The sequence below is a fragment of the Centrocercus urophasianus genome, unplaced genomic scaffold (assembly GCF_019232065.1).
Source record: "Centrocercus urophasianus isolate 14NV4802_14NV808 unplaced genomic scaffold, USGS_Curo_1.0 seq_17, whole genome shotgun sequence".
Classification (NCBI taxonomy): domain Eukaryota; kingdom Metazoa; phylum Chordata; class Aves; order Galliformes; family Phasianidae; genus Centrocercus; species Centrocercus urophasianus.
This window is the reverse complement of record NW_024884722.1, coordinates 12,945,830-12,964,411: the sequence shown is the minus strand read 5'-3', so window position 1 is coordinate 12,964,411 and position 18,582 is coordinate 12,945,830. Positions and strand designations below refer to the sequence as shown.

Genomic DNA, 18,582 nt, shown 5'->3' with positions numbered 1-18,582 from the left:
AGTCTTCCGTCCTTCCCTTAAGCTCTGTGCATCCCTTACCTTATTTCCTTTATGCTACTCCTTGCCTTTACACACTATTACACTTCCTTCCCCTATTCTCCTCTCAAGAAGTCACTTCGGTATCCCATCCCACAATTATTTTTCTCCATCATTTATGCCTCCATGCACCCCAACAGTAGAGGAAGATCAAACGAATGCAAATCTGGTCCAGCCACAGCCAGCATCCACCAAAACAGGTCCCATCTCCCCCCTGTCTCCCATATTGTCCAGCCACGTAGCAAACAGAGGCATGGCAGCACACCCTGCTCAGTAATGCTGTCACTGTTACAGATGTGACTGGCTGTTTTAGGGTTATTCATCACGCTTAGAACATTCTTGATATTGGCAGCTTACCCTTTGTAATTGGATGCTGCAGTTAAAACATACTTTATCTCTGCAGTTTTCCTCCCCGCAGCATAATGACAGGTATTGTTTGTTTCTCTCTGCCCGGGATGGAAACCATCAAATGCCTGTTTGCCAGATAGAGAGAAAATAAAACGAAAAATCTACCTATCAACAAAGGATCCTTACAAAGGAGCAGATCCCTTGGAGAAACCCAAAGCGGTGCATCATCTCCACGCACAGTAAGAGCCAGGGGAAGGCAGAATCTGGCAATGCCCCCACTGCTTGCCCCTCCATGACTTCTGTACCTTGCAGTAAGCTTGTTAAAGGCACTACAAAGCACATTTCCTTTACACTTAGGGCGATGTCATTTTTGTTGTTCTTTGCTGTGCACAGTCTATGTTCAACCAGACGTATAGGCACTGACAGAGGACATCAATGGGAACGGGCTGAAATGAACGAGCAGCCAACAGGTATGGCTGCCTAACATGCCTGTGGGTGTGTGCCTAGCAGGGAAAAGCCAGCACAGGGCTTGAAACAAGAGCAACAGTCTACTGAGTTTGATGCACCAGCACAAGGTCACAGCTCCATAAAGCCAGCAGTGAGGTCACGGGGCTGTCACACATCCAACAAGAGAGAACACCCGGGTACAGAGTGAGCTGGCACAGCCTCCAGCACTCAAGCTCATGCCTGATGCTGAGAAACCAGAGGAAAGCTTGCATTTACATAAAGAGTACACTTACTATGGAAGGTTATTACACAAAACCAGAGTCCTAAGACATCTCCTTTTTAGAGTCCCCTTTACAGACAAATAATTTGTTTTAAGCCAGTACTAACATCTCAGATGCGGCCAGCCGCTTTTATGGGAATTTCTCAGAAGCACCACATTGAGCACAGCACATCAGAAAACCCAGGAAAATCACACCACCTTCACTCAAAGGGGACGGAGACACCAAGCTGTGCCTGGCTTCCACACGCTGCTAGCTACGAGATGTCTGCACGAGTAGAAAGACTGAATGTTACACTAAGCAAGGAACAGGACTGAGCTCTGTGAGAGCCGCAGTTGTCCCAGCCCTGCAGGGGCACAGCACAGAGCAGTGCCGCACTGCGAGCTCCTCCTTTGGTTTTTCCCCCCACATACTCTGAGCAACTTCTAGCTCAGGGAGGAGAAAAGTGCGGCCAAAGGTTTGGTATTAAGAAGGGGAATCACAAAAGCCCCTTTCAAAGTCAAGAATGTCATACCAAGGCTCCAGTGAGCCTGTGCACCAGTGAGCTGGGCAGGAGGGATTTAGGACACGTGATGTTGGGACGTTGGTGCACGTCAGCAAAGAACAAAGCGTGGCCGGTCTAACAGAACAGCATGCAGGGCACCTGCAGATGAGGAAGAGAGAGACTTCAGAACAGTTTTGTTGCTTTTTCTTTTTCTTTTTTTTTTTTTGAATGTCACCTGTGGATTCTGATCCTTCAAAGGCAACTTAGCAAAGTGAGGTGCAATGGCTGTGTGCTCCTCCTGGTATCAGCAGCGAGCTCTCAGATGCGGCTCTGCGTTTGGGAGGTGGGTGAGAAGGAACTCAGGAACTAATTTGGTTGTGAAATCAGTTCTACTTCTTCTGAGTTCCCCATTGGACAACTGAGGACATGATGGATTATAAAGCACAGAGGCTGCATTGAAGGAACCAGAGCAGAGGAAACATCAGCACTCCCACACACAGCATTATTTGGGATCCTTCCAGCACCGTAACGTCTATTCCAGTCTCTTGAGAATTACTACATTAGGAAGATGGCCTTTTGTTTTAATCTCTTTGTTATCTTCATTGTGTCAACTTGTGCATTCCCAGATTTGCTTCCACCACCGCAAACTCTGCCTTTGACATCACTTTTGGGCTGTCACCATACCTTCAGTTCTCACTTATCCCAGCACTGAGAGCACCAGGAGGTTTCATCGTGCTGTCCCATCCCTGAGCAGGTCCAAGAAACTCACCTCTAGCTATAAGGGAACTTGGCAGACTCTTTAAGCTGCCTAACAGTTCTAATGTAGTTCTTTTCCACTTCTACAGCACAGTGTGGATGCTTCTTTCTGGCTGGGGGCACGGCGTTCTCTTAGTTACATGGAGCTGTATTACAGAACGCTCCAAGAGAAGAATTTGACACTTCGTTCCTTTCAGCTGAAGAACTTCAACTTGAAAGTGCCAGACCATCAGCAAGTCTTCCAGGAAAACACAAATAACAAAACTTTGTTTTTTCCAGTCATCGCAGGATGAAAAGTGTCGATTTAAAATGTTCTGGGAAAAGCTTGCAACATGCAATAGATCCGAAAGAATGGCAGATGGGAACACGGTTTGTCACTTTCAGAGGCTATTTTCATAGATCTGACAGATGTATTCAGACACACAGAAAAATATATGATAAACATTAGTTTACAGCACGGGGCTTGCAAGCTATTTACACAAAGACTCACTATTCCTGAAGCAGTGTAAAGCTCTGAGCAAACCAAGTATTCATTTAGGTGCTACTTGCCCAGCAAAGCGAAGCCAAGGACGGTACAAAGCTACCTTCCCATTTTGCTGGGGTTTTTTGTGGGTTGTTTTTTTTTTTTTTTTTTTTTTTTTTTTTAATACCAGGATTTGCATACAAGAAATACAATTGTTCGTAATGTAACAGCTACGAATCTTAAAATGTAAAAATAAAGCATTGAAATCACGTTAGTAAATGCAAACCCTTTGCTGAAGCCTACACTGCAACAGCACAAGATGAGAAAGCAAGCTCTCAGGAGAAAGCTGGGCTGCACAGGCTGCAGTGCTCTACAAGCCTTCCCAAAGCCAGGAGGTTCCTGTGTGCTACTCTCCACACCGCCCTCGGACTGAACACGAAGGTCAGCAGCAATGCCTGAACCCACGTGGCTTCCATTTCACAACGCTTACTGTAACCTACTTTTTAGCATTCAGCATTTAGGTATCAATAATGCATGGCGTTAGAAGTAGTTCAACCCGACGCAAAGCGTGGCTGGGGAAAGCAAGCCGTGCACGGCAGGCAGCAGCGCGGAGCGGCATCGCTGCTCCACGGCCCCTCAGACCAGGCAGGACAGCAGCACCGAGCTGCCCTGTTAGGGAGGCAGTGCTCCAAGGGCACGCTAACAAACCTGCAGAACCCCCTGCGCTCGGGAGACCACGAGTGAGCTGAATGGAAGCGAGGACTCCCAGGCAGGAATGACTGCTGTGGTTCCCACCTTGACTCACTGCTAAGTGCTCAGCAGACAAGGCTACTTTCTTTTTTCCTCTCTCTCGTGAGAGACCGTTCATTCTTCACCAAATAAATTATTTACTGTGAACGAAATTAAAGTGACCAGTCGGGAAGAGCAGATGAGAGTAGAGGAGCTGCACGCCAGCTTACATCAGCGCTCCCTGCCCGGCTGCCGGAGCAGCGCCATCACCAATCCTAATTAGGAGCACGAAACAACAGGAGCGTGGACTCCCAGCCTGGGCTTTACCTGCCATTTCCCCTTCCTCCCCCGGCTCTCTTTAGTTGCATCACTTGCATTTCACCACCTCGGGTTGGCAGTGCGGGCGCTCAGAAAGCACGCTAGGAACAACAGAATTGGAACCCCTGAAAGTTTTTCACAACAAAATTTATTAGAAGAATAGTGGTTTTGAAAAGTCTAGCATCCAGTGAAAACTACCATACACAACGTTACAGCTGGGAATGTGTTTCCAAAATGACATGGTCAAATAATACAATGGAGCCATTAAATCTTACACATGCACAACAAGAGAATTAGCGCTTTGACATACAATGCAAAAAAATAAATGGACCACGTGAAATAAAAATTTAAAAGTACTTATCACATACATTAAGACACAGCTTATTTAGTCCAGTCAAAAAATCAGAACTGCATTAAAAAAATTAACGTAGTGCAATCAAACCAAAAACCTTAATTTGTGATCATAAGTGCTCTACTACATAAAACATTGATCATAGCAAGGAACAAAAAAATTCAAATCACACAGTACAAAAAAAATCTGTAAATAAATATAAACTACAGTACAAGAGAAATATTAAATTATACAATTCCGTCAAACTGTAAACAGTATATTGAAATGAGGTCCATAAGAGTAAAGGGGGGGGTTCCTGTTTTTTTTCCCATGACACTTGAACTTCTAGAGGTCAGAGAGAAATGCCATTTTCCATACTCTGCAGAGACTATGGGTTACATAAATAGAGAGAGAAGACTTTTGGGGCGTAAAGCGTCAAACAACAAAGCAGAGGCGGCGCCGAGCGGCGACCGCCAGCAGACGAGAGCCAGAGCAGAGCAGCACAGGCTGCCGAGGCCGCGGCTCCCCGCGCTGCACGCCGCTGCCCATCAGCCGACGGCTTCACGCGCTCGTCACACGAACACCAAACTTTGGCAGAACAATTACTCATAAACTCAAAGCACTCCCGGCCCATTGGTTTCCATCACAGTGGCCAGTGCACAGAATTCTCTAAGGACATTGCATAACTAGAGTGTAGAGGTCAGACAGCCAAGGACCCGTGCTTGAGGTTAGAAGTAGTTATGGTGAGAGAGAAGCAAGAGCCACGTTAAGGAGCCGCCCCGCAGGGCACGGGGGCGGCCGGGAATGTATTTCTTTTTTAGCTGCGCTGGCTAGTAGTGGCATTTTAAAATATATAAGTTTAAGATAACATATATACTATATATGTATATAATATAATACATATTATATAATATACATAGGAATTTCTTACAATACATACCAGGAACCCCCACGCGATCTGCTCAGTAGTAATAACTGAATATACAGAATGCCACTATAAGTGTCTGAGGCACTGTGTGCTGGAGAGTAAATATGCAGCTTTAAAATCCGTTTGGCTGAGTTATACCTGGATACCTGAACTGAGTTTTAAGTTGACATTCATCAAGGATGTGCTATCAGCACGTCAAAAGAAAAGCAAAACAAAATACAAGTCACTGCTAGGTTTAAGAAGAGAGTACAAGTACCTGAATTGAGTGAGGATAGTGTGTAAACTGTCCCTGAGGGTTTTTAAACAGTGTGTGTACAAGTTGGATTCCTAAGAACATTAGTTTCACTTACATTGCGGACTGATAAAATACCAATGTCTGACAATTTAACAAGTGGAGGTTAGAAAGAGTTATGAGCAAACACTCAAAACATATTTTATACATTTTAAAGCAGCAGTAAGCTGCTGTAAGCATAGATCCCATCAGTACAAGCAACACGTGGGACTCAGATAAAGGTTTCTATTTGCAAAAAGCCCATCATATATCAATAAGTAAAGAATATTCACCTGCTAAATTAGAATGCACCTAGTTACAGACTAGCAATTCAAGATTATTTTTTTTAATCAAATACTTTGCTCTACTTTGCTATTACATACTAAAATTCCTTAAGCTCACTAATGCTGGTATTCTAATCTATTTTTTTTAATGTTCCCCCTTCATTTAAGAAATATACCATTCCACAACTTAAACATTAAGATTCATTTTCAGTCCTCAGATGTAAAAAGCATGTCAATGAGTTTATATTAAAAATTTACACGGTAAAAAGGCTTGAATTTCAGCCAGAGATTCTAAATACTACTCATTCCCTGAAGGCATAAGGGAGAAAGAATCCCTACCCATTTTTCTTGTGATATACTTTTCAAACTGAACATTAAACAATGGTCCAAAATGATTCCTCAGTTTGGGAAACTTCCCTTTCCCTACCCATCATCCCAGATTCCAAATACCAAGCCCTGGAACGGCCCATTGAAATGATCGGCTACAAACATCAGGAACGCATGCGTCCCCTGCCTGAACTTCTGAACATCTCCTCCTGCTCCTTAAAAGACAGATTTGTATCCCAAGAGAACTTTGTGATCTGACCTGAAAAGCTGTTAACGATCCTAGATTGTACGTCTAAGATTTCTCATAACCTGAAGACCAGATGTAATTAAGACTCTGGCATTGTAACAGAAAAAGTGCTGCAGTCACTTATCCCTTTTCTGGTACTTTTGAACAGGTCAGACAAGTGCTTCTTACAGTGACAGCAACGTTTACGTGCTTTCACGCAGGAGTAAAAAATATCATCTGCAAAAATATTTGAGAAACGTAGCACCAAGTAGTTGATAACCTGTGTCAGTCACTGCAGCAGATCTTCGTTCCTCTGAGTAGGAACACGCACTGAGACCGTGTTAGGAAATGACTACAGAAATTACTTGGACATGAACCTTTCCCGCTCCAGTCAGAACGAAGTCTGTCCCCTAATCCCTGATCCATCAGGTAGAATCAGCTTTTTGAGCACTTCCAGGTTACACTCACCAATGAAGTAGAGACCAACACAGGGGCGGGGGTGAGGGAATGCTTGTTTCTGAAGGTGAATGAAATATCCCGGGGCAGGCTGAAGAAAAACCAGCCTTCCAGCACCTAGCCCAGGGAAACTTTGCAGCTGGGTAAGAGACCCTTATCAGGATTGGGTACAGCTCCCTAATACTAAGATTTCCACGACAATACCTGAATGCAGGGCAAAATCTGACAGGATGTGAAACTGCTGCTGTCATATAGCTATAGAGACTTGGCCCGGTCAAACCAAGACCAGGAGAGAGATGGATGCTGGAACACTGTAGCTACTTGCAGGTTTTATCTCGTATATGTGGAGTGCATCTACGGATCATTCGGAGTCTATCATCTCTCTCTGCTTAGTGATCATCACAGCACTTCATGTTTATATACCGACTAATTAGAAATGAGTAACGGTGGTGATTATTACATTTGCTACATCTAACAGAACTAGCAGTGCAGGTTTTCAAGTTTCTGAAGGTTCTAATCACTGAGTTTTCCACATAACTTAAGATCAAGCAGAAACCTTGATAGTACCAAAATTGCTCTTAAAACATGTTCTTTTAGGTATAGCTTTCAAAAGCAATATTAGCCAACATTATCTACTGGTGCCGAGCGATACTGACATAGACTGAAGCTACATTTTGTTTCTGAAACGTTTGTGGGAAAAACCTAGAAGTTTCTGATCCTCCTGAGAATGAGAGAAACAGCCTTCCCATCCTACCTCTAATGTTTGGCAGAGAATTGAAGATATTTAAAATATCGTGATAGAGTTTCCAGTACAGATCAATAAATTTGCCTTCATAAGAGTTGGGACTGCAAGAGGTGCATGCATTCTTACACTGAAGAGTTCAAAGTTTGTCTTTGCTGAAGAAAAGCTCTTTACATTACAAGATGTTGCCGCACTGTTTTTGAGAAACGAGGGAACAGCGCAGTGTTCCCTTCACTGCTTGGGCACCGTGTTCTCCTGCTAAGACTCAAGGACATCTTAAGAACATTAATCCAAAGTAAACTGAAAAGAAACACGATAATTCCAGTTTTGCCTGTATAACACTCATTGCAGATGATATAAAAAGCAATTCAATCAGAACTAAAAAGTTGTTCCAACCTATACAAAGCTTACTCAGCCCTACAGCCTCTGAATCACGTTGCTGGTTCCTGTGAATTTCTGGGGGAAGGCAATGTACCCTTGGGTCCTCAGAAAGAAATACTCAGACTCCAACATTGGCCTGCCACAAGACAAAGCACAGAGCGTTCCTTGACTGTTCCCAACCGGTCTAAACACAGCTGCAGCTGCCTCTCATGTTCGGGAATATCCTTGAGCACCAGAAAGCTCCACAAAAAGGATGGTACAAGAACTGCTTGAATGTGTTCCCTACTAGAGGCACCACCTCATCTGTACACCTGCATTTGTTAACAGCATTCATTTCAGTGAGAATTCAGAGCTCAATCTCAGGTCAAGCAATAAGGTTGGTCATACAAGTGTCAGATTAGGAGATCTGCAAAGAGGAGAAAGCAAAGGCATACGTGCACCACTCGTGTAGCTACCTCTCCTTATTTATCCCCACTTAGCAGGAAGAAATGAGAAATTCTCAAGGAAACCATCTTGAGCCTTTAAAAAAACATTAGCAAATGACTGGGGAAAAACAAAAAGCCTTCTGATGGAAATAAAAAAGCAAGTCCAGATACACGTCCCTACAATACCCAACTGGAAACGTTCAACTCTATGGCTGCACTCAAGCATTACAGCCACCATAATGCCTACAACACTGTGGAATGAGGATCCAGCTGGCTGAAAGTGAGGTAATAGTTTGTAATAGGTCAGAGTTCTAAAAAAGCACTTTTACATCTTACAAGTCCAAATAAAATTAAAAAAAAAAAAAAAAAAAAAAAAAGACATTTCATACATGTTGGGCTTTCTCACCAGAACTGTACGATAATTAACTCCACACCAGGACCCCTACCACACTAAGCCTTACTCATCTTCAATTATATGCTGCAGCAAAGATTTACCAAGCGACACCTAAACTTCAGTACAATATGAAACTTGAGTCTTAAAACTTTATACACACAAAATATAAAATTACTTTTCTAGGATGGGGGTAGGGGAGAGGGATTCTCCTTCATGATACTTGGACTGAAAAACTAGTTTTCAGAGACTGCCACAAATATTATTCACAGTTTCCCGCTGTCAGGCTTCTTCAGCTACAGCAACGCAGTACACGACAATACTGTTAAGCCCAATCACTACCCCGGCTGGACGATCTCGGGAGTAAGAGAAAACCAGTGACAAAAAGCACCCGAAAGGCCTCCTCCTAACGACGCCTCCGCTCCTCCAGGGCTGCGGCTCGTCTACGTTACGCCAACGCGATCTCAAAGGGCGGCAGGAGGAAGATTCTAAACCTTAGCTCCTGCCCAAGCGATCCAAGTAACATAAGCATCCACTTAGCAGAAATAACATGAGAAACGAGGCTTTTGCTACAAAGACAGCAGTGAACCACACCTTCCCACACCAAAATATGGTCAACCGGGGATTTTGGCCATGCAAACTGCTGGTCAGCAGAAAATCAAGCATGCTCATGGACAAACATTAATCCCAATCATATATTTAAAATGATCCCATTTACCACTAGTTAGCTACACTGAAAGCGCCCGTAAAAAATCCGTAGTGAAAAAGGAAAGGAAATATTCGTGATCACTGCAGCACTCGGAGTGATCCCAGTCTCACGTGATGAATCACCTCGGAGAAAATACATCGGGTGGGACTTTGAAACAAAACGTTAACATTAAAAGGTGCACCTGAATATTACAGACTAAATTTACAAAACCTACAATAAGGTAAAATATATATCTTTTGAATATTCAGCAGCTTTTTTTAAATTTGTTTTTATTTTTTTGAGAGGCTCATGAAATTTTAAAAAGGGACCACTAACTAATCTCAACCATGCTTCACAAAACAATAATGGCTATTTTATATTGCAGTTACCGACGTAATGCAATTAGTGCTTAAAAAATAATCTACACTTCTTTCTTTTTTTTTCCTTTTTCAGCAGAGACCTTTGGAGGAAATACGGTTGTTCAAAAAGCTTCTCGAAAAAGAAAGGTTACCTGAATATCAAGTTATCACAGATCAAGTGTTGTGTTTAAAAGCTTCGCAGACGTGAGTACTACAATCTTCAGGTCTCAGGACATTTAAACTGAGAAAGTTACGCGTTTGGTTTGTTTTTCTGTTTTTTAATATCCACTTTCTAACCAAAGCAAATAAAGAGTACTCGACTTCTCACTATCTATTTACAACTCTTAGCCTACAGTCTGAAATGACAAGACAAATTCTCTTTTAAAACTGCAGCATTAAAGGGTAGGCACACCATTCTTCTGCTGCACGATTGTCACCCACTTCAACATACACATACAAAATATTTAGGTTAGTAAAATGAGCACTCCACATACACTACAGTGACAAGTTTTTATAAAACTCAACTCATGTTGCTTAAATAAAGACAACTGCAAAAGGTTAAACCTCTCTGAACAGTAAAACTGCGTTACTTCTTTTTCTTTTAAGCTTGCAGCAAACCTGCTACAGCAGATGAAACCACGAGTGTAACCGCACCTTACCGCGATCCTCAGCTACACCGGAACGTGCTGCAGAGTTCTCATACTGCCACTGAGCTCAAACTCAGCTCAAAGCTGAAACGCCGCACTACAACTAGAGAGCTACGGGGAACCAAGGTTTCGAGTCCTACAACGTAGTAAGTAAACAAAAACAAAGGATAGCTGGGGCCAAACGCCCAGCCCGCTTCAAGAACGAGCAGTGCATATTCAGAACGACAGCAATGGTGTGCCTAACCTTTGAAAATCCGAAGTTGCTGGGGAGGGGGAGAGGCTAACAGAAACGACTGTTCCCGAGGTCATCCAGCACCCCTAGCACTACCTAAGGCCATCCTCCCGCGAACTTTTAGAAACCATTTTCTATCACTGACGTCACTTAATGCTCTCACACAAAAACTCCGATGCTTCTTTTGGTTGTGCAAGTGGGGAAAACAAGCGGTAATTCTATCTACCTTTTGCACAGATTAAGACCAAATTGTTTCTACCTGAAGAACCAGCAATTCTGATTTGGTCACGTTGTGGAAAGTCCAGTAAGCTCCACCTGGTTACTGACCACTCCCGCAGAAAGTATCAAAGAGAAAAGGTCTGTACAAAACTCATCCTGGATCTCCTCGCAACGATAAAGATATCGTTAAGATTGGAAAACAAACAAACAAAAACAGGATCTGTGGTTTAAGGAGTGCTTCTACGGTGTTCAAATGCTTATTCCAGCATGTGCTGAACCACTATCAAAATAGGCTAAATAAAAACAACACAAAAAAAGCAGGACTTAGATTATTTCCTGCTACTGGCAACTGTAATATTTAAAAAGGAAACACCCATTCATTGAGTGTTCGACCCTGACAGTATTACAGCTAGATATGATACAGAACCTGAACCAGGTCAGGCTACCAGTGTTTTACTTCTTCCCTGAACATTAACAAGCTCCTTCACTAATGTGGATATTTGGGCAGACTACTGAGGTTGTAACGTTTGAGATCACTGTTTAGTGGGCTTTTTTTACTTCTTCTTTCTTTTTGCACAAGATCACAGTAGTTTGTTACATATATCCCCCCTCCCCCATCCCCAGATTAGAGTCATTTAAACTAGTTGTTGGAACCACGTAGTTTAGTAAACTCAGAATCAAGTCTGTAAAAAGCATGAAGGTCACAGAGAACCTTAATTCTGTTATAATGAGGCATACCCTAATACATCATTTAGTGTACCCTGACTGCTCCTGACCATGAGAAGCTTGTCTTCCGTGAGATAAGGCTACATCCTCAAGCAGGTGAGTCAAATATCACCCTTCAAAAATATCTAACAAAATTACAGCGAAGGTAGTGTTACAAATAATTCACTGACATATTCTGAAGGTAGTGTTTGTAAGTTTTCCCTCCCCTCCCCTCCGGGTGAGCACTAAGCAGACAGCGAATGGTTAGCATGCTGAATTTAGAAAGAAAATAGCAGAGAGCCTAATTAGACCCAATTGATTAGCCACCAAAAAAGCAAATCTCCCGAGTTCAAGAGAGGTGCCTTTCCTACATAATTTGATTTAGCTTAAATCTTTAAGTCAACTGGATCGAAGAAAAGGAAGGGGAAAAAGAATTTCTGAAACGTTTTTTGAAGAACGACAGTCTGATTCTCATTCAAAAACCCTGGATTTAAGAGGCTACCAGTTTAACAAAGTGGACTCATTTCTATAAAGACCGATATGAAAAACATCCAACAGCGGGAGTTGAGGTGGGCTGTACAGGCAAGATGTCCACTTCCACAGACCTGCGATCTTTATGAGGTAACTCAACTCTCTATTACAGAGAAACATGCAAAAGGCAAATGGAAAAAATAAAGAAAAGAAAGTAAAAAAGGGAAAGTGGGCAGGTGAAGGAGGGAATCTGCTCCGTATCAGGCTAGAAAAAAATTTACAAGTGTGACATTCAGAGCACGCCTTTCACTTGTGTCCACACAAGTCTATGCTGAACTGCAAGGAAAAGAGCATTGCAGTAAATGGGAGAATGAGGTGTGCTCAATGGTGGTTGAACTATGCAGTAGTGCTCACCCAGTTTGCAAAGTAATTGGCACTCTACAACATCCCTACTCATCTTTCAATTCATTTGCACTTTGTGCTGCTTCTCCCTGGGGATCTAATTCAATCTTTACTGAAACATCCTGCCCCTCCGACCTCATTAATTTCATTTTTTTCTTTGGAGGGTTTTTCAAAGTGCCCAGCCTCTCTTTAACTTTGTACTCCAGTGTACTGTGGGGGATCCCATAAATACTCTGAGCTTTGGAAACGCTCATTTTCCCGCTCATCACCACGGAGATTGCTTCCTCCAGTATCTCGCTGTTGTACTGTCTGTATCTCCCTCTTTTCTTCCTAGGTTGCTTGGAGCCAGGATCTCCCTCTTGATCTGAGGTGGGATATGGCTGTCCAGAGGTAGACTGCTCAGCATCTGAGCCCCAGGAATCTGGTCCAGCATCCAGCAAACTTCTCCTGTTTTGTTTTGGAAGGATAGCCCTTAACTTTTTGCTAAGCGCGCTCTCCGTTTGTGAACCCATTACCAAAGAGCTATAGCTGAACTGGTCACCAGAGCGGGACTCCCAAGAAAGGTCCATGCCTCGAACTTGTGGTATCTTTAAATCCACAGGAGACGAATGGCTCACGTCCTTTTTCCCATCCTGTTTAGTTTGAAGTGCCATTTTTTGAAAGGCAGAGTTTTCTGTAAGAAAAGGAAGGTCACTGATGTTGCTGAGTGCACCATTTCCCCTGAATTTCATGCGGCTGAAATTGAATTCGTAGTGTGGTTTTGCCCAAGAAGCCTCCCTGGATAATATTAAGTGCTGTCCATGATTCTGTAGTCCAGATGGCCCATGGCTGGCAGCTGTAGAAAACTGGTTTCTGCTCAGCAGTTCTTCACTAATCTGGAGTGATCGAGCCAGCGGTACTTTAAGAGATGTAGAGTGGCCATAACCTTCCCTGGTTCCATCCTGCAAGCTTCTTGGAGGTACCCCATCACCACTCTGTAGTCCCTCTGGATGGTGCTGGCTGGGTCTCCCAGGTCGCCTAATTGGATGGAAGGAAACTGATGTGAGCAGGACTTGCACAGGTAGGGAGGGATGGGTGAGGGGGCCACTCCTTTATTAGAAGGCCTTGCTTGGGTAACATCACTTTTTGCGTTATTTATTTTTCTCTAAATTTTGTTTTTTTTTATTTTAATTTGTTAATTTTATTTTATTTTTTTATTAAGTCTCAGCATCAGTCAGTTTTAAAACTTGTTCACAAAAAAAGAGAAGCTTTTTGGGCAAAGAAAAATGAAACCTGTTGGCTGGTCTCTGGTTGGGTTCACAAATTCTCGGAGTAGAAAAGACTTCGCGCAAGCGTCTGAAAATAGCACCTTAATTACAAAGTAGGAGTCAATCGCCATAGATCTACACAGAACTGTGTTACTGGTGTGACGTTACCACTAAACAAGTACAGTAATAAAAGAGTAAGCCAGAAATGCAACATATTCAACATGCAAATATGACTGCCACCTGCAGTATCTACGAGTAGGAGGAAACCTTGGATGATGTTTGCTTACATCACGTTGAAGAAATGCTGCTCAGAATAAAGAAATGCTTAGCACCAAACGTGAAAGCCGGGATACTGCACATCACAAGGAAGAACACTAGACTTACCAAGTTGCCCTTTTAACAACTAATTGCATATATGCATGGGCCTGAATCTCATTTGACACATAGCTTAACGTGGCTAAAAAAAAAAACCAGAACTATCCCAAATTCAAACTATATGCTTTAGTCCAGAGCAAAGGTTAATAGCAGGGAAAAAAAAAAAGCATGTACTTTTACCATTTTCCTTTTGTCACAAGTGTTTTCAATGACACGAAGCACTACTACTGCTTGCTCAACCTCTTCGTACTAACTAAGTCCCACCAGCCAGAAATTAGTTTCACAATCCACCTCCAACCCTTCCCAAGTTTGAAATACCATTAAGAGAGACTACAAGTGTTGTAACGCTCCGGGAGACTTTGCTGGTGCAAAGCCCTCTAGATAGATCTCTGTTATTTAACTACAGGATAAATGCTACTGAAAAGCTACATCGTTGTTTTTAACATCACATTAAGATCAGAAAAAAATAAATCTTTAGAGCAAAGGCATCCACTGAAAGGACCTGGCATGTAACATACGCAGTGTTTAACATATATGCTGCTAGCTTCTCACCAGGATGCAATAGGTCATAGCTGAAGTGAGTAACATGAGTCAGCATGAATTCAGAACAAAATCCAGACAAATAAGTTTGCTATTCCAGAGAACTTACTGCATATCCTCCATCCCTCCTACAGCACGTATTAAGCATCATAATGCACACTTGTATTTTTTACACCTAAAGGAAGGTCATACTGACAGCTAACTGTAACAGAAGGTTACATCAGATTTCCTTGATGCTAAACAGACTAAGCCATCATCTACCACACACCTGTACAAGTGACAAGTGCCAGTAAAGAGCACCCTCTCTTGACCCACAAAGCCACCCCTCCCTGTGTTGGATTTCAGCCCTTACTTCGGGCACACACATGGGGAAGAAAAAAAAACAACTTGCTGTCCTGACAGATTCCAGATGGAGTCTTTGTAAGAAAACAAAGCTGGAAATGATGCAATTCTGAAAAGGTGGGGAAGGATTATGCTCAAGATCTGTGCAAAAGCATTCAGGCTAACTCTTAAACAAGGACTGAAGTATTTTATTTCTAGAAATATTAAATGGGAAATGTAATCTTGAAGAGAGAAACTCTCAGCAGTATTTTTCCCCAAAGAAATGCAACAGTTAAACCAGTTGTTAGCAGTACATGAGGTTGGCACTGGCAGTGGGTTGTTAGTTTAAAAATTCAGGTTTTCCAAATGCTGTTGTAGGTCTAAATTCAGCAATTAAATAGTAGTATGAATCACTTCTGTTTCTGTACTTCACTAATGAACCTTGTAGTTCACAGCAGCTTCCAAACAAAATTTTCCTATCAACACCCAAAACCCCTCTTACTCACAAACCACCTCTCCAGTACAATCAATTCAAACCTAACTACAATAAAGGGTTTCTAAATTTATGCAAAAGTGACCACTAGAAACATGAAATCTACAGGTAACCACTGATAGCATTCTTCCACACCTTGAATTAAGGCAGGAGTAGCACATCATGCATTTTGTATTTCCTTAGAAAAAAATAATTCAGTGCAATTGCAAATCCAAAAAAAGCCAAACCATACTTCGAGTTTTCTGAACTAGGAGACTTCACTGCCACCCAACTTCTCCATTTGTTTTATATGTATGTATATATATATATATATTTTTTTTTAAGGTTGTGCAAGAAAATAGAAACACAGAACATGCAGTGATTTAAAATCAAATCACTCTGGTTCATCATCCAAATTATTGCTACTGGTAAAATAAGCTTCTTTGTTAGTTAACTTCCATCTAAATGAAACAAAATCTAAGTCACATTGCAAAGCATTTTAAAAAAGAAACAAAACAAACAACAGTCCTCAGACATCTGACCGATATTACTTCTCCACTGAATCCAAGAAGCAGGCAGTGCTTTTGGCTAAGTACTAAGCTGGCCAAAATAACAGATAGCAGAGCTCTTCACCTCAGGTAAACTGCTCTCAGTTTGCAACAACCCTTATTTGGCAGGTGGGATGAAGGGATTCACCAAAAGGCACATTGAAAGGCACATTACTCCAGGAGGTTAACACCAAAAATAAGTTAGTTTTGACGAGTGGTAAACATACATTTTTAGTTAAAAACACAGTCATAAGACGTCACTGAAAGTCGTTTTCTCTTACCCATTTCCTGGAGTACTGGAGCATCCTGGAGAATGACTCAGAGAGGTGCTGCCAGCACAAGGACTCTTCTTAGTGGACAAATCAAGCACGCCGTCTGCAGAAATGACAGAATCGCTTCAGCGTTTGAAGAAACAGAATCAGTCATGCTGACAAAGCCACTTCTTTGGGCTAACGTCTTGTTCAGCACATAACATCTTGTTTTTTTCAGTGACTCAAGGCTTGGATTTGGTCATATTTTGGCTTACAAATGACCAGCATAATCCTCAGAAGTCACAACAAAATTTGGCATCTTTTACAAGGGCCAGAAAATAAATAATTGCCTACAAACGATGGTTCAGGATGCAACACAGTCTCAGGCATGAGATATTACAAATTACTTACGTGCTGGAGGCATTAAATCAGTGTTGTGCACATAGAGAGAGACATAACATATATTATTTTCAATTTTCCTGCATAGATTTGGATTAACGTAGGAATTTAATATGGGAAGCTCACTTTCAAAGGAGCACCCACATAACACTGGACTCCTCCCCCAGCAAGCAGCTTCGTCCTGTTTTTCCTGTGTCCCTGCTGGGTTCCTGATGGCACAGACGCTGCTTTTCCCCTTCACTGTGTCGCTTTACGCCCTCTCCTCTCACACCTATATAGGCTGCTTCTCCCATTCTCCCTTGGACACACACTAATGGCACTTCCTTGCACTCTCCTGCACTCCTCTGTGAGCCCTTACATGAACTCTGCATTTCTAGGCAACAGCAAAGGGATTGCTGCATGCTAGAAAAGCCTCGTTCCCATTGCACTGAAACAACTTGAAATTCTGGTCATTTTAATAAAGGCAATATTGCCTTAAAAGCACTACAGCCATCTGAAATTCCTGGAAACCCTGAAACATGGAATTTACGAGGCAAAGATAAATGAAAGCTGCTGGCAAAGCAAACAAGAGATGTTTCAGAGCTACTTGCTCATTAACACAAGTACCTTCAAACACAAGAACAACCTAAGATGGCTTTCAGATTGCTTCAAGTTCTCATTTGACATATGGAGGAAAAAACCCACAAGAAAAGCAGTGAAACAGAGCTGACTTACAGAAAACTGTTCCACCCACCGCATGTGGGAACACCTCGCTACCCAAACCTAAGCCAGCAGAGAGCTCTTCCCTCTGAGCGCTGCGGCACCCAGCCACGGGACACAGGGAGGGATGGAGCAGCACCCACTCTTCAAGGGGACACATCAACAGCAGAGTTCAGGCAGGGGCTCCATCCCCACTCCTCTGACTGAAGGGTTCTTGAGGGCAAGCAGGAGCAGTCCCATGCCCTGAGCTCACAAGCTGACTTCTTCCCCTCAGCCCTCTAGGACGGAAATACACCAAAAAGCTGCCCCAGCAGTCTCTGTGACAGCCTCTTAAATCCCTCCTTAGAAAGGTTGGCAAAACCCTTCCCAGTTATGTAAATTAGGAAAAACAACTGCATCAGCTAACAGATCGCTTTAGAAGTTATTGAATTGGAACACGTGTGTATCAAGAAGGAACAAAACATGATAAATCATCTCCACGCTTTTTCACCACTAAGAGCAGTTCACGTATACACTTCCTTCTTAACCTCAAATTAAGAAAAAAAACAACCAAACACAGAACCAATTCTCTCCTCCCTTTTGGGGAAGAGCTTCAAGATCAGAACAGTTTAACATTCATAAACATACATGCAAAAAAGACATGAGTGAATTACATTTGCTTTGCAATACCATTAGCTAGAAATAAACGCCCATCAACTAAAGGCACAGATCCTCACTTAGAAAAAGTACCATATAATCTTTCAATGCAATTTTGTGACTGACACGTGGCAATAACTAGAAGTGTAAGAAGTGCCCAGATGTCCAATCTGAACATGGTTGGACATAAAAATTAACCTTCTTACAGATACAGGATATCTGTATACATGCAGACAAGATGAAGGAACGTTTACAACCACATACCAGTGAGCTAAAGGGTTCTGCTGCTTTATTTTGCTGTTGGCATTCGTTTGTTTTAAAGGCATCGGACAGCTTGAGGATGCATAGTCTACATTGTATTTAGCAGAATGATTTCAGGCACTTTTAATCACATTACTAAAGAAGGGAAAAGAGGTTAATTCGAATCCTCTCAGTAAAATACAGTTATCATAACCTCTAATCCAGATTTTCAGGAAAAAAAAAATCTTTCACTTAACAAAAATCACTTGCAGAATTTGCTTGTTAAAAACTTTTCTTTTTTATGGAAAGCAAGGTTTTCACCTTAAAACAAGCTCTGCAACACTGTTACAAGTCACTCAATCTGTGCTTTGCTGAACAAGTCTATTTTTAAGGTGGAAAAAAAAAAAAACCAGACTTTTTCCAAATGCACGAGCCAGCCGTCACAAAGCAATTTCTCACCAAATTTGACTACTTTCACATTGTGATCATAGAGAAAATAAATCCAACCAG

At 42.2% G+C, this 18,582-nt stretch overlaps 1 protein-coding gene across 5 annotated transcripts in view; it reads right to left on the bottom strand.

The window, feature by feature from the left end:
• Positions 1 to 18,582, bottom strand: part of LCOR (ligand dependent nuclear receptor corepressor) — a 57,907-nt gene that overhangs the window by 13,498 nt on the left and 25,827 nt on the right. For 4 of the 5 annotated variants that reach the window (XM_042817818.1, XM_042817822.1, XM_042817819.1 and 1 more), the window contains one exon: positions 16,129 to 16,222. In XM_042817818.1, the coding sequence (XP_042673752.1) occupies positions 16,129 to 16,222 (94 nt within the window). Of the gene's footprint in view, positions 1 to 3,990; positions 13,362 to 16,128; positions 16,223 to 18,582 lie in introns of those variants that run through there. The other variant, XM_042817821.1, reaches the window with a different exon arrangement.